This window comes from Culex quinquefasciatus, chromosome 2, assembly GCF_015732765.1.
Source record: "Culex quinquefasciatus strain JHB chromosome 2, VPISU_Cqui_1.0_pri_paternal, whole genome shotgun sequence".
NCBI classification, from domain to species: domain Eukaryota; kingdom Metazoa; phylum Arthropoda; class Insecta; order Diptera; family Culicidae; genus Culex; species Culex quinquefasciatus.
Window position 1 is genome coordinate 161,055,464 of NC_051862.1, and position 16,643 is coordinate 161,072,106.

At 36.0% G+C, this 16,643-nt stretch overlaps 1 protein-coding gene across 10 annotated transcripts in view; it reads left to right on the forward strand.

Annotated features, from left to right (window-relative positions):
• Positions 1 to 16,643, forward strand: part of LOC6043724 (protein spire) — a 340,317-nt gene that overhangs the window by 219,277 nt on the left and 104,397 nt on the right. For 9 of the 10 annotated variants that reach the window (XM_038255292.1, XM_038255293.1, XM_038255296.1 and 6 more), the window contains 3 exons: positions 1,702 to 1,734; positions 12,012 to 12,142; positions 12,793 to 12,904. In XM_038255292.1, coding sequence (XP_038111220.1) covers positions 1,702 to 1,734; positions 12,012 to 12,142; positions 12,793 to 12,904 — 276 coding nt within the window. The remainder of the gene's footprint in view (positions 1 to 1,701; positions 1,735 to 12,011; positions 12,143 to 12,792; positions 12,905 to 16,643) is intronic. The other variant, XM_038255294.1, reaches the window with a different exon arrangement.

Genomic DNA, 16,643 nt, shown 5'->3' on the forward strand with positions numbered 1-16,643 from the left:
CATTAGAAAGTTGAGAGCTATTAGGTGCTGTCTAAAACCCATTTTTTCTGTATTATATATATTTTTATGTTTCTTAGCAAACAGAGTTTACATTTTTATTGTTTCTTAGACAAATTTAAATATTTTGAACATTTTGAAAAAATATTTCCAGATTTGAGTATCAATAACGTTGCTAAACATTATTGAAAAAAATGAAAGATTATAATTTTTCTCGAAAAAGTTTAACTTTAGGTGGATTTATTTAAAAACTGTGCAAATAATGATCAATACATTACATGTTTGATTTTTAATCCGAAAATTAAAATGAAATTTAACCATTTTTCAAACATTAAATTTTCAAAGAATGAAATATATTTTAAATAAATTAAACAAAATATTTCGACGCTTTCTGTGTCATTGCTTGAAAAGATGTATATTTTATATATCCTTCAAAATAGATTTAATTATTAAAACCAGTGTATTTGTATGTTCAAAAGAGTAATAAAATTGATATAATTGGTTTTAAAGACTATACCATTTTTTCTCAAATTGTGCTTATTTATGCTTCATTGCAGTGAATCTTTAGAAGAATTGTTGCAAATGGAAAGGAGCAATTTTTGATTTGGTTAAAAATCAGGGTGGTTCACAATAAAGGTGATTTTAAAAATCTAACTTTTCAGTAATATTTTATGGATTTTTTTTGTCTTCCACAAAGTTGATGGGTTGGCCATCTCGCAATTAACCAAATTTAAAGAAAGCACCTAAGCAAACCTTCAAAAAAAACAATTTGAACGTTAATTTATAGAGAAAAGTGGCACTTTCAGAGTTCTAAAAAACACACATAGTCAATTTGGACTTAAGGATCAAAAGTTGTAGCAATTTTAAGGCAAAAAAAAAACAAATTTAAAACTTCAAAATTTCGAAGAAGCGCAGGCCAAATTTAAAGCACCAGGTTTGAACGAGAATAACTAGCCCTACAAACGCTGGAAAAATCTTTGGGGTATTTTTTCGTTAAACGCGAGATATCTTCTTTGAAAATGTTTAATTATTAAGGGTAAAATTTATGGAACCACGCAAACGAAATTCGAAAATTGTCTAACTAAATGTTTTTTCATATAATTTTGCCCGCTGAATCTGAATCTGCCCTTAGAATTGTCAGAAAAACGATTTTTGGTAATATTTTGGATTAGTTAGAACAAGAGAGCACATCGGCATCAATCTGCAAAATAATAAAAAAATGCACAGTTTGAAAAAGGAAATTTCGTTTTATTTTAGCATTGCATCAAAGACTTTGAAGGAGTTAAATTTTTCATATGAAAAAAAAAACCCTACCCCCTTATTAAAATATACAACTATGGTTAGTTATTTTCACTAGGTTTACATTCATCATTACACCATTTAAGAATTACTTTTAAAATTTAGTTGAAGCCTGGGTTTATTCCTTCAAGAGGGATTCAACAACTTACAGAGAACAGCTCACCTTCTTTAAATATATACTTTTTGTGTTGTTTGTTATCAAAATGTGACCTGCACTGAACAATATTTCCACCTTTCCTTTCGTTTTGGGGGTTCACCCAGTTGTTTTCCTTTTTCCGCGCGACTCTGGCGTCCGTCTACTTTTCCTCTTCTTGGTATTACACCTCCCGATGGTGCGTGTCTCGACTACTGTTGTTGGAGTTGTTGTTGTTAACTTTTTCTTGCCTCTCACCCTCGAATTCGCAGTTGGACGACCACAGGATTTGGCAAGCGTTGCAAGTAAGGAAAAATGTCAGCCATTTTTTGTCGTTGTTTCGTTTTACGTTGCAGTCCGATGGCGCTTTTTTTCTTTCTTGCTTTCTTGATTCATTTTGGCACTTGTAGAAACAGCTTTTTTTTCGACAACTTTTTTTTTGGTTCGTTCTGTTTGCAATGCACATATATACGTGCACGGTTACGTAATTTATGCATGCAACATCAAACCGGCCAATTAAAGGGTGCAATCAGTTCCGTTTGCATACATTTCTCTGTGTAATGTGTGTAAGACCTTCTTTTTACCCCTCCTTTGGGCCGCCTGGTAACACTGGGTCGCACCGATGATGTTCAGTCGGTTAGTAGGAATTCTGCGATTAATTGGATTAACGTGGCGAGCGGCGGCGAGGTGCGTTGATTGAACGCGGCCCATTAAATGGCGCTTTAATGAGTGGGATTTACAAGGAATACCAATATTAACCGTGCGTGAAGCAGCTGTTTGCCGAACGAAGTGGTTATGTTGGTTTGTTTGTTTTTTCTTCTTATCTTGGTAGCAATTACGCAACTGTGGTACTTATCATCTTCGTGAGAAATGAGGAATGAGGATGTATACATTTTGCTCATCATTTATCTTGGTGAATGACATGTTTTACGAAAATATGGTAGAATCAATATTTTAAAATCGTCGTCGCACAGTAGGCGTCATCCATAAAGTATGTCACGCAAAAATCGGCCAAAATTAACCCCCCCTCCCCACTATGTCACACTTTGTCACACAAGGTTGAACCCCCCCTCAAAAAATACGTCACATTTTGACAGACCCCCCTTGTTTTTGATGGGGTTTTTTATAGTTTTGATATCTTTAAACTCTCATAATTTTGATATTTTTGGCAATTTTTATATGAAAAAATAAGTTAAATTATTCTAATTATTCATTTTTTAGAATAATCATTGCGATATACAAAAAGCAGTTTTGTATCTTATAAAAATAAGAAGACCTGGTATATTCAAGTATTAAAAAATCATGAAAACTGTTTTTCACAGCTTTGTATCTAATAAGTTCACCATTTATAGCAGTTTTCTAATGAAGACCCTACTTTCAAAGCATTTATAATTATCAAGCAAGAATTTGCAAAATATTGGAGTTCCAACTGAAATATATAATATATTATAATGTGATACCGTCATCAGAGGTGAAATTGGGTCTGGGGGGTGAGTTTGGGTCATACAAAAATGCAAAAAATTGTAAGACCCAATATCACCCCTGATGTAGTAAGCAAACAATTTTAGAGAAGAGGATTTAATTTAATTGTGTACATTTATTTAATGCAATATTATGCAATCATAAAAAAAACCTAGCGTGACGTCACAATCTCACAAACCCCCCCTCCCCCCTTCGTCACATCTTGTCACACCTTCGGTAACCCCCTCCCCTAGGAGCGTACGTACTTTATGGATGACGCCGTACCAGGATGGTTGAAAATGTTTATTTGTCAAATTTTAGCATGGTTTTATTGATTTTATTTTTGAATTCATGTTCATTGAACTATTTTTCATGATCAGCCTTTTTTTACGCTTTCCATGAACTAAAAACCATTTCGAACAAATTTTCAAGATATCCGTACAAAGATGGTATGCAAAAGTTAGGAAATTTCAGTATTTTGAGAACGCAATTTCTGATCTGATCAGTGTATTCGGGAATGTTGTAGATATTGATGAAAAAAGTTTTGAATTCAAGTGAAAAAGCAATGAGTACTGTAGAAAGATCACTTGTAAGACATTTCCAATGAGTCCAAAGTTTGAAGGTCTAGCAACCCTGCCTTAAGTTATGAGCACTTGAGTGATATTTATGTATTTAGCTGGATCTCACATATCTGTATGGAAACTTTTTTCGGATCTATCATCCGACCTATCGTTGGAAAGGTGATCGAAAGATCTTCCAAACGAACGATTTGAGTAATCATTTCTCACGTCATGACCGCTTACGTTATATTGATGCCAAGGGTCCTCAAAAAATCAAACCATCCACATTAACGACCCCCGGGTCTTTTGTGGTCTCTATTGCAAGTTTCTGCTCGAACCTAGGAGTCTGAAGGCTTGAATGGGGAGAGCACCCAAACCTCTTTTTACTCCAAGGAACCTTCCACCCCAGTGTTTGAACTGACTGTGTTGTTTGTACTTATGGCATGGAGACAACTCTGGAATGACTTAACGGCCTAATAACCAAGGCCGGGACCGACATTTTACTTCCTCATCCGATGGAAGGTTGCAGCAGATGGGAATCGAACCCAGAAGGGTCCTGATTGCTCCAAAAAGACTCAGTCACTCGCGAGCACAAATCTAGAGCGACGAAAAACTGCTCTGATGTATTTCTACCGTTTGTCACTTCCAAACCAATCGCTACCAAACACTCTCTCTTTGTTCTCCCTCTCATTCAAATAAGGTAGTACAGCGAATGGTTCGGAGAGACCGATGTCGTTAAGTCGCTCAATACTGACTGAGAATACTCTGCGATCGGCTTAGCTTTGATCATTTAAGAAATTGCTTAAAATCAATGATATCAATAATATTTTGCAATTTTGTAGTCTACACAACATCAAAGACACATTTGGCAGCAATTTCCAACATACCAAATTCTAATTGACGGCAAACTGTGGTAGTGCAGGCCAAATGAGAACCACGCTAGTATTTTTTTGGCTCTCTCCTCTCTGAGCACATTCGTGTATGACTCGGTTCGACGGACGGAGTAGAAAAAGAATTTCACGAAGTATTTGTTTCGCTGAGAGAAGCGACTGAGCAAGCCGCTGGCAGAGAGCGGGTAGTGTTCGCTCGCGAATGGTTGCCTGCTCCAGTCGCCAAAGATTCATTCGGTGATGAGTGAGTGATTTCTGATCTTTGAACTGAAAATCAGGACCCTTGATTGATGCCTTATATTAAAGCCGGATTTTAGTTGGACTAAATTGGTTCCATACCAAAAATCAAGTTTATATGAATATTATATCCAAATATTTGGTGAAATTAGTTAGCAATTTCAGCAAAAAAAAAAGTCGAACCAACCAACCACTCATTTGGATACATTCAACGTAACTGTCACATTTTTGCATATATGTTCGATAATAAGCTATCTCTTAATGCTGATATACTCAAAAAAAATTTACAAAAGTGATGTGCATGCTTTTGCTTTTGCATGTTTTTTTTTGCTGTATAGTAATTGATAGGATTTTTTAAGTATCGATTTTTCTCTAGACATATATCAGCATGAATTTGGTTTATCTAGGTAACTTGTTGAAAGTTTAGTGTTCGATCCGCAAAATACCTAGCTATTTGAATATACAGTTGACTCTCTGGTTGTCAATATCCAAGGGACCGTCGACGAAGAGAATCATCAGTTTATAGAACGATGCAAAATGAAGACTCGATTAAACATATTTTTTTCTTGATACCCTGCTATGGTAGAGAATCATGGCAACGTCCATCAAACAAAAACAAACTAATGTCAAACACCCTTAAAAGCTACGTTTTGCCAAGAAAAATGTCTATGCAAGCCATGAGAAAGTGAAATCATTGACAATCGGAAGAGATTTTTAATGCAAACAGAATCCAAGGGACCGTCGAGGAAGAGATCCTTCAAGCAAGGGAAAATATCGAGGAATGAAGATAATTGAAGTATGCAGATTGAAGGGACTGAAGAATTCATCGATAGATGGAGAATTATTGATATCGAGAAGATCGACAGCCAGAGAGTCGACTGTATTTTTAAAATGATTTTCAATTAATAATTAATTTTCATATTTTATCATTTGTCTCTATGTGAAATCCAAATCAAAACGAAAAGTAAACATAAAAATTTCCATTTTTTATTGCTCTTAGGCTGTGCAAAATTGGTTTGTCCCTGATCAGATTGTAGTTTGAATTTGCACAGTGGTCCAGATCTGGACAATGGATTTTCCGTAAAATGGTGACGTTTTGGAGTTTTGGTGTCTTTGGAAGAGTTGTAGCAAATAGAAAGGGGCAACTCTTGGTTTGATTGAAAATTAGGGTGGTTCACGATTAGGATGACTTTGAAAATCTAACTTTACAGGAATATTTTTGGATTTTTTTTTGTCTTCTACAAAGTTGTTGGGCCAATTCAAGCAACTTTGTCGAAGACACCAAAATTTTATCTCGTAATCTACGCCTTCTATGCTCAAATTTATAGAAAGCATCTGAGCAAACTTTCAAAAATCAGTTTTTTGAACGTGGCAATTCAGGGTTAAGCTTTAAAGAAAGGTGATATTTTTAGCACTTTTAGAGCTCTAAAACACGAAAAAAAAAATTATTTTGACTTGTCAAAATAAAATTTTGGTGTCATCGAAAAAGTTGCTTGAATTGTCAAACCCAACAACTTTCTAGAAAACAAAAAAAAAATCCCAAAAATATTTCTGTAAAGTTAGATTTTCAAAATCACCCTAATCGTAAACCACCCTAATTTTCAACCAAACCAAATGTTGCCTCTTTCCATTTGCTACAACTCTTCTAAAGACACCAAAGCTCCAAATCGTCACCATTTTTCGAAAAAAAAAATTGTCCCTTAATTTTACGATCTGGACCACTGTGCAGTGTTACTGATATTCGAATAATTCCTCGATTTCAAGTTTTATAATCTAAACAAATGTTTAAAAACATTTTTTTTTATAATCATTTCAAAAATATCTCATGATCCTGGGAATTCAAAAATATTTTTCTTGATTCCTGGGAAACCTGGACGTCTTAAACAAAATAGATCAAAAATTGACATTGTTAGTCAAAGAAATGTAAAAAACCAAATATTAATATATTTTAAAAAGATCGTGCTGAAAATTCTTCATTTTCCAACTCGTTGCATAAACTCCTATTTTGCCAGCTTGGAGGGTACGACATAAATTATTCTCGAAAATGTTTTGAGTGTTCAAAAAATGATTGTATTTTTTGCCGTTGGTGTGGTATTCTTTTTTTTCTTGTCTAAGCGCATGTTTCGTTTGGTTATAAAAAAATTCAGATATTCAAAACCTTTAATTCCAATTCGATGTCATCTGAATTAGTATTCATATGTTAGCTTGCATTCTTCTGTTTTCGTGTATCGTAAAATACGATCTGAGAATTCTTGCTGATTAACGTTTTTCAAAAGAATCAGGTCGCATCCGCCGCACAATCGCAAAGTTCAAAAATTCTTGATAAATTACGAGATCTTCGCACCGCCCAATAATCTATACCGAAACGAGTAAAAATGCATGTTTTAATAGGCCATTAGTCTTCAAGGGGGCCCCGATAGCTTCTCGCGATTATGCTAATTGACATCAGAACCGTTCTGAGGCTGACCCTCGGCGCGTTACAGTTAAAATGCAAATAAACGGGTTTTCGATTGTGCTTTTGCTCTCGAAACTGTGCCAATATTGTCGCGCGGCCTGTCGGTTCTGGTCCAGTGGTCGATAAATAAAGCGATCGCCGCCAGATTAGTTTTACTGGAGTTCAATCGGAGCAATTATTTTTTCAGGTTGGAATTTTCATGGTACCGTCAATTGAGGTGATTTTGGACTTGGTCTAATTTTCAACTATTGTTTCAAAATATGTATCTTAAAAATATAATTTGAATATCATCACTGACAAATATCTGGCTCATTGTCACCCCATCTGACGGTAAGAAAAAATCTATTCAAGAAGACGAACCCGCGTCACCCAACGTAATCGGAAAGTGGGAAAAGAAAAAAAAAGCCCGCGTGGTGCGAAAAAAAGCTTCAAACAGCCCGGGTAAACAACATAGCGGTAACTTTAGTGTGTTCAACGGGCTTCAAAGATGACTGTGGTAAACGCGACGACAATAAATCACAAGCGCCTCTCATAAATCGGCGGAACCAACCGCGGCGTTGAAGACAAGGGTGTTCTCCTGCGAGGAAAACGGAAGACTTAAACGTTGAGTGCTAGGTAGAGCTATAGGAGAACAAATTGCTGTTTACACTCGTTACAGCAGTTTGTGCAGAGTTGTGAACTAACTGTATCCTGGGTTGCTAGTAACTGTATTAGTAGAGAACGAAAAGAATATACTTTTTGATCTTCAAATCAGTATTTACAGCCAAATTCTTAATTTTTCATTAAAAAACCTTCTAAGGCTAACAAGCAATCTTTTAACTGTGTCACTTAAAATGAACCTATTTTGAAATTACCCGTTTTTGTTTATCATTTCCAAGAAAAGATCTGTAAAATTTTAAGAATGTTTTAGTTTAAGGCCGATATCTCTGGAGACATACTCCACTTAGGCGCTGAGTAATCGCTTAACGAAACAAAAACGCGTCATCGTCCATCAATCCGTCAATAAATCAACTCCCAAAACATTTCCATCCTAGAAGTTTGGCGCAACGACGACGACCGACGCCGCGCATACCCACGACTTTGAGTGCAGCGACCTCATAAATCTGCACATGATTTATTTCCCATCAGCGGCCGGCGAGCCTAGCTAGTTCGTTGGTCTAGTCACCAAATGCGGGAGAGACTTCAATCGAACCTTCCTCCCAAATTCTGGAAATTTAACCCTTAATTGCTTTTTTTCTTGATAAATGCCGACTTTTTTTAATTTGGCTTGTTAAGTTAAATTTTTTAAGATTATTTTAAAAGCTTCCAAAATTAACGGAAAATCAAATCTAACGAAAAAACTATTGAAACTAATCTAGCTCACGTCTAGATCGTAACTTCGTACAGAACGAACTCCTAAAAGATTGCGCAAATAACACCGCCGCCGGCTTCAACCAACTTTGCGCGGACGTCTCTTTGGGCCAAAGTATTCAACTTACGACCCGCCGATTGGAGGCAGGCCCTCTCCAATCCCAACCGGCACCGGTTGGTTCCCTGCTGGGAATGTCCCCCTTCTAGGTGAAGGGTGCCATGTGCGACAACGACGACGTTGATGAAATCGTCCCGATCGTCATAAACCGTAGTTTTGTTGAGATCGAACAAGGATATTTCGCAACTCCCGATCGCAGTCAACGCACGAAACTGTCCGCGTTGAAGTGACCCCCTCGTGCAAGAACAATTGAATGGCAACAACACTCTGAGTGCGGGTTGAACGCTGGGCAGTTGGAGTTTGGGTTTAATTTGAAGAGTTGAGATATTCGAGCCCTACTTAAGACATGCTCAGTATGATAGGCGGAGGTCAGCTTTTTTTGTTTGTCCTAGCAAAAGTCAGTCTCCTACTTGGAAGTGCTCCGGTGCTAGGAACGGTACCGCGAAAAAAAATGGTTCCTAAAACAACCGTCAGGAAAATATCGTAAATTTTGCAATCCGTGCGGCGGAGTTCACTGAAGAGATGGTGGTACATCTAGACAGCGTCGTAGGAAGGGGTTGTCGATGTTTCTTCTGAATCAGAGATTGACATGACATCTTAATTTTATGTTTTTTATATCTATTTAAATTTTGAAAAGGTTTTTTTGAAATTTTAACCAATTAGTTGATTTTGTATGAAAAATAAACTAAATTAAAAGAACAAAACGAACAGAAAAAGCAGTTATCTCAACTTGAAAGAGCTTTTTTCTATGAAAATAAAATGTTTAACAAATAAAAATATTGTGTAACTACTAACTTTGAAAGAAGAATTTAATTAAAAAAATATTCATTTCGGGATTATTTCCAGCAATACTTAATTCAAGAAATTTTATGAACATTCTTAACCTCAATCTTGTTTCAAATTAAATCAATTTTAAATATTCAGCTTAATGAAGACATCCAAATTCCCTTGACGGCAATATATATTTGTTATTTGATTTAAAAATCTTTAACAACCTTAGAAAATTACCTTGAAAACATTTAAAAATTCTGAGTTTCTTGGGTTCCTGAAAATTTCCAGGAAATTTTTAAATGATGAACTCAATTTCATAAAATTTCAAAATCTCGGGCCTGTAGGTGACTTTAATCTTCAAAAAAAATCCAAAAAAACAAATTTTCAGCAAATTTTTGATCTTTTAAAAACATTAGAAAGAAGAACACCTAAAATTTTTGAAATTTTGCATGTGCATTATGTGACTTTGTCAATGTTTAAAAAACATTGTTTCAGGGGGCAACTCTAGCTGTGATTTTCACTATCATTTTCCTACATTTTTTTAGTAAAAATATGTATTTTTCTGTACCAGTATCTAAATTTAAATTACAGGTGATAAAACTTTTGTAAAGTTTTATATTCCTCTTTGTCCATTTCTAGCCATATTTTTATGATTTTTTTAGAAGACATAATTTATTAGCTATTTTTATAACTTCAGCATATTTAAAAAAATATATAACAAAAAAAGGTTGAAGTTTGCCGAAGCAGGGGTTAAAAGCTGTAATTTAAGTCACTTTTTTTTCTTTTTCTTTATTCTCAAAATCAAAGCATTAAATAGAACACTTAAACAAAGTTTCAAGACATATTTCAGGAAAAATGTTTGAATAATTTTGTTCAAATATAATATTAAATCGAAAAATGTATGTTCAAAAACATTGCACTAAAATGCCTTTTTTTAGAAAATATATTTTTTTAAGGTATTTTCAAAACATGAAATAATAAAAAAGTTTAAACTTAACCGAAGCAGGGGTTTATGGGTGTCATTTTATTTAAAACTATTTTTTTCTCTATTATCAAAATTAGTGCTTTATGCAGAATACCTAAAAAAAGTTTCAAAACATATTTCAGGAAAAAAAAAGTTGGATAAAATTTTTTAACATTGGACTTAAATACCTTTTTACGTAACTTCTATCAAGACAGCCAGTCAAAATTGATTTTTTAATATAAATAAAATAATTATTCTCATTCAAATGTATTCAAGAAAATTGCAATCCTTTTCAGAGTTCAGCTAATATTTTTAAAATGAATGCATAAGTTCAAAAAATGCGTGAATCTTGCAATAAATCGCATCTTGACATTTTTAATTTTTCAAAAGAAAATAATTTTCCACGTCTAACGAGTCAAAAATGACTTCATTTGCATGTTGCCAATTAAGATGCAAATAATAATAGTAAAAAGAAGACTTGGGCGTTTGGTGATTTATTGATAAAATTTATAAGCATGATTTTTTTAAGATTTTAAATAACAAAAGACAAATCCGTGTAACCCTTTTAGCCCTATAAAGATAAGTTGTTTTTCAGAATCATTTCTTGAATTTGCTGATCAGTACAACTGGCTTTTTTTACAGCCAAATAATCGAACGGTAATAAAAATCACATCTATGAAGGGGTAGATCTTTTATGTCAGAAAAAAATATAATTTTTCCTCTGAAAATGTGTAACTTAACCATTATTCTGGTGTAATGTAGCTTTTCAGTCTAAATTGAGGTAAAATTACATCATTAATAAGTAATATTCCACCTTCCAAAAGTACACCTTCTAATTTTACACAATATTTACTGTGTAGACAAGGTGCTCCGATGGTTTGACTAATATTCGGGTTATTTTCGTTTTTTTCCTGTTCTTTGAACTCTAACATTTGTATTACAAATATCAGTTGAATTCAAAATTACTAAAACTTGTTGATTATTTTATACCATAATTAAAATAATCAAACCGAGTTATTCAAGGCTTTTAGCCAACATTTGATATTTCCCAAGAATACCTCGAACCCTCAGCACTGCTCTGAAATTTACAGCAAAAAAAAACACAAGTCTGCACAACCAACAGTGCGAGAGAGTTCATTTATTTTTCACTTAACGACCTACCGACTGATGCTGCTGGAGCCTCACAGAGCCTGCTGAACGGCAGGTTGCCCGTTTGATCTTCAAACATGGCCGGAGGAGGTTCTGTAAACCTGTGCGCGCACTTACCACCACCACGGGTTTAACCCAGTTCGGTATTGACGCACCACTTTCCAAAAGAGAAAGAGATGCATCAGCTTGCTCGAAGTACACCTTCTTAATTGGTAATTTGGTTCAAAAGTCCAAACCGCAATCACAAACGCACATACTATTGCTTGCTTAAGGTTCAACTAAGTTACAGTACGAGAAGATCCACGCAGTTGCATGATTTAATTAACAGTTCCACCGAAGTCGAGTAGAGTAGTTGATTGTTTTTTCCTAACTTCCAGTTTATGTTGAGTATGTTATATATTTATGCTTTCAGAGATTTATTTTCCGCTGCTCTTCCTGAATTCCTCTTGCTCTTTTTTTTTTGTGCCGCCAGTCAGTCTTCTTCAGTTCACGCGTACACAGAAAGAAAGAGTAATGTGCTTGCCATTAACTTTGTATACATATTTTAAGTTGACGAGAAATTGCCTCCTCCTAACAACCGCAGTACGAAGTAATGAACAACCCCCCATCTTCTTCTTCTTTCCCCAGGCCCGCTTCTGGATGCAGGTGGTAGACGAGCTGCGGCGGGGAGTCCGACTGAAAAAGATCAGCTGCTCCCGAACGCCGATCGAGTACGAGCTGACGCCATACGAAATCCTGATGGAGGACATCCGGTCCAGGTGAGTGGGAGAATGAGCTATCGAATGACCTAACGACCTAACTTGATGGCGTGATCAAACAGTGAATCTTACTTAGACTATTTTCCCATAGCATAATCATGTTTTTCGAGTTTACCCTCCATGAGACCACAGCAATCAATTAGACTATTTGTATCGACCAAAAGTCCACCACCGCATGCGCGTGACTTCCCTGACCAGTTCACGCTGGACACGACTTTTGTGGCGCCACAGAGGATAGTTTCTCCTGCAGCCGCCCTCAAAAAAGACGGTTATGTCCGCAACTAGTTGGTGGCCACGGTTCAGAAAAATTGGCCTAAATTACACGACTGACCTCCGCACGGAACAACCCCGAACGCATGCTCTCTCATCAATCAATAAAGACACACACACACACGATTTTTCAGTCTGCGGTTTTGTGGGATTGTTTGGAGCATAGAACGCAGACTGCACTGAAGTGATGCTGTGTGAAACATAGATTTACGGGACTCGTCACCGTCAGTCACGTTTTAACCCTAGAAATTCACTTATTAGCACCCCAGGCTCGCGAAGCTCGCAATTAACGAGTCCCAATCAATTACCTCGCGTTCGACACGATCTCTGCGCTCAACTTACGGCTACAACTGTTTACAAACTCCCCCCTCTAATTTCAGAAAGTACAATCTTCGCAAGGTGATGGTGGACGGTGACATCCCACCGCGGGTCAAAAAAGACGCTCACGCCGTCATCCTGGAGTTTATCCGATCGCGGCCCCCGTTACGCAAGGTGAGTTGGATTTTCGGGCTCGGTTCTAAATTGGTCTCAGCCAAATCACGCGCCCGGACGGTGTGACCTTAACAAGGTCTGACGGTGCTGACAGGTTGGCGTTTCCGTACTGATTATCTTATCTGATGTCCGAAATAACAAGTCAGGTGAACATTAAGAACAGAGCAGAAATAAAATTAATGGAGTCATGTTGACAGTTATGAATTGATGTAATGGGTCGGGCAATTGTTGTGGCAGATATTGGAGGGATTTTTTTTCCGCAAAGTGCACAGAAAAAAAATGATGGTAATATTCATCAGGAAATGGTGACAGATTTTGTGGCTAAAAAAATGATGAATTTTACCCCAGAAAATGATAAATTTTCATCAGTTTTTGATGAATATTTATCAGGTTCACAGTTTTACACATTTTTTATTGAATATTACCCAAAAAAGAGGTAATATTCAACCTACCAAATTTTCAACATTCCAAAATTCAACTTTTTTTCTGTGTGGACAAATGATATTGCATAAAGCTGAAATTTAGTCTTCACGAGCAATAATTTAGAGTGATTAATCATTGTGTTTACTGCGACAAAAACTTAACTGTGTATGGGATTAAAACCATATCATTGTTCAATTTGCTTACGTTCGAAAATTTAGCAATAGTTGTTGTTGAAGATTCTTTTGAAAAAACTACTTTTTGTTACAGAGTGTATATTAAATAACAAAATTTACTGATTGACAAAAATTACAAAAATAACTTATAAGCAGTGTTGTTAAAATATCAAACTATCAGCTCTCAACAACTACAATTATCACGCCTGAATATTCATGCCCCAAATACAACTGCCCTTCTCTCCGTATTGATATTCTTAGCGCTGAACATAGCCGAACACATTAACTTTACACACTCGCGTTTGGCATTCTCCTTTTCTCTCTCAGTCCCGCTTTCACGATCATCCTACCGCAACAACCACAAAAGCCGTCATAAAACTAATTTCGCAAGCGCAGTCTCGCGTTCATTCATTACAGTTTTCGGAGAGAATAAGAGACTCAGCGGTGAGAGCGCACAGTCAAGGAAAGGGAGAGGGGAGTGATAGAGAGAATGCAATCGCTGAGAATCAAGAGACACAAGAAGAGATCTCACAAGCTGTAGTTACGATCGCTGTACTCTCTGATATTTTTGGTGCAGAGATATTCAAATGATGGCTTATTGATTTAAAATCGCTAATATTTTCAGGATCTAGTCTCAAAGCTTTGGTCTGTCCGACAAAGTTGTAGAGCATTACATTTCCAATGAAAATCTCAATTTTGGAAATATGTGGATGGTAGTAGCGCATCCTGCAGACAACACTGTAAGAAAGTAGGGGTTTTCGTACATTTTTCCCATAAAAACTTCACCTTCGAGTAGGGGAAATATACCCATTTTAGCGGTCGTGTTTGAATGATGCTGGATAATCTGGATTGTTCCTTGAAATTTACTAAAACCAAGTACACCAACGAGTAGAGCAACTTTTTGTGAACATTTCTGTTTATTTTCACTTTTATTAAAAGTTATGCTTTTTTCTTTTACAAGCATTTAAAAAAATATTTCCCAAATGCAATTTTAATCAGTTCAGTGCATTGGGCCACGCCCATTTTTCTATTTTCAGCTTAGTTCTTTTTTTCTTCCAGCGCTCTTTTGGGTCTGCTTCGTGCTGCCAAAATTGATGAAATTTTAAGCGAACACTCATGAAAAGTAGCATTTATAGAGTAAATTTCCTGGCATCACTGGCTCACTCCAACAGGCGCTGCACCAGCACGTTCGTGGTGTTGGTGGCCACCCTTTGTTCTTTATTTTCCTTCGCTTCTCGCTCAGTTTTCTTCAGCCTTCGATTGGAATGGGTAGTCAAAATTAAAACGTCAAAAGACTTAGCGCGTTTGTTTTTTAGATGGCGCTTGAGTGACTAAACAATGTGCAAAAGAACATGTTGCCGGTAGTTGGAAGCAATTTTATATTTTAAGCGCTTTGAAATCGTTAGCGCAAGTGAAAAAATATAGATGGCGACTTTCGTTAAGCAGTTAACCTCGGGTCTTGCGTGTGGATGTGTGTGCCACCAAAATGATGAGAAAAGGTCTCGCAAAATACAAATTATGATCAAAAGTGCATTAAATTTGATCTTTTTGGCCAATAAATGGCATAAATTTGCGTGCTTACCCGAGGCGGTGCCGTTGCTGGTAAGTTTATATCCTAAATAGTATTTTTGGAGCTTTAATCGAGCATCAAACTCTTCATATGACGAAGATAGGTGTTTGATTAGAAAGGGTATATTTCCCCTATCAATGATTAATTCACAGATCAACACGGAGTTAACACTGCCTCTTGATTTTTGGTACAACTTTGTGGTACATCGCACACCTGCTACCAGCAAACCTCATGGAGCCAAAACATGAAATGACATTTCTTCAGACTTCACTCTGGGTTACTCTGTGGTTAAATGCAAATTGCAATAGTTCAGGTTTTTTCAACTTCTAATTTCCTAAATACAAGTTTTTTTTTAAAGAACAAAATTGTTCAATAGCTAACGCTTGAATAAACACTAAATCTTAACGATTTCTTACGAGGAACCCTCTGAAATTTTAAGGAGGATACGGTTTGAAATAAGTGCAAAAAATATAATTTTTAATTGAAAAATTAACATACTCAAAGAGACTGGTCAAAGCAAATCCTAATAATGATGAGTTATTCTGCATTGAAAAAAATACTAAAACCCACTATTGAAAAATCGAAATTTTAGCTCTAGATTTTAGAGAATGATCCAACGCAGCTTCAGAAACATGAATTTCACAAAAAAAAGTTCTAACGTGCTATTCTTATGAGAAATCGCCTAAAAACGCATTTATCTCGGAATACGAACTTGATTTGGCATAAAAGCCGAATTTTCATGTATGAGTAGTATTCTTTGAATAAATAAAAATTTGGTTGAGTTTGCTAAAAACAAAGAAGCTAATTCAATTAAAAATGGATTAAACATGCTGAAATTTCAGTAAGCAAAACAAAGCTACTCAAATAATATTTTAGTAATAAAAAAAGAGGGAAAAACTGTAATTTTTTTTAAAAGAGTTGAAAAGGCCTAAATAAAAATTTGTAAAACTACAGTTTAAAGACGAATTGCATGTGCCCAGATTAGAATAGTTTTTCATTGTTTCAGGTCGTCGCCATCGTGCTAACTTGTCGTACGTGCATTTTGGGCCAAATTGAGTTAAGAACGCCATTTTGTGCAGCTCACAATGCCTCACCTTTTGACCTTCACAGATCCCCAAAATTCGATTTCAATCCTGAGATATTCAACAAAAACCGAAAAAACTCCGTGCATTTTTGTCACTTTATATATGAAAGAAGTTTCAATCTTGTCGTGCTGTCTTGTCACTCCATGAAAATTGATGTAAGTGCGACAAAAGGCCAAAGGGATTTCAGGCCAGGAAAGTCAGGATGCGTTTGTCGCACGTACAAGCTAGACTACCGTAAACATTTGTAATTATAACTCGGGACTCCAGCAACCAACTTCAACCAAACTTTGGGACAATGCACAGAATGGTGAGCCAAACAAAACGTGTTTGTTATTGTTTACATTGCGTGCTCTCGTATTTGAATATTCAAGGTCAAACATTAAAACGCGTTTTTCTCGGAACGTCAAAATGGCGGGTGCGACAAGATAGCACGACGACGTCGAGGTTCTACTTTCTTTATATCCGGCACAAATTATATTTTCTCTAAA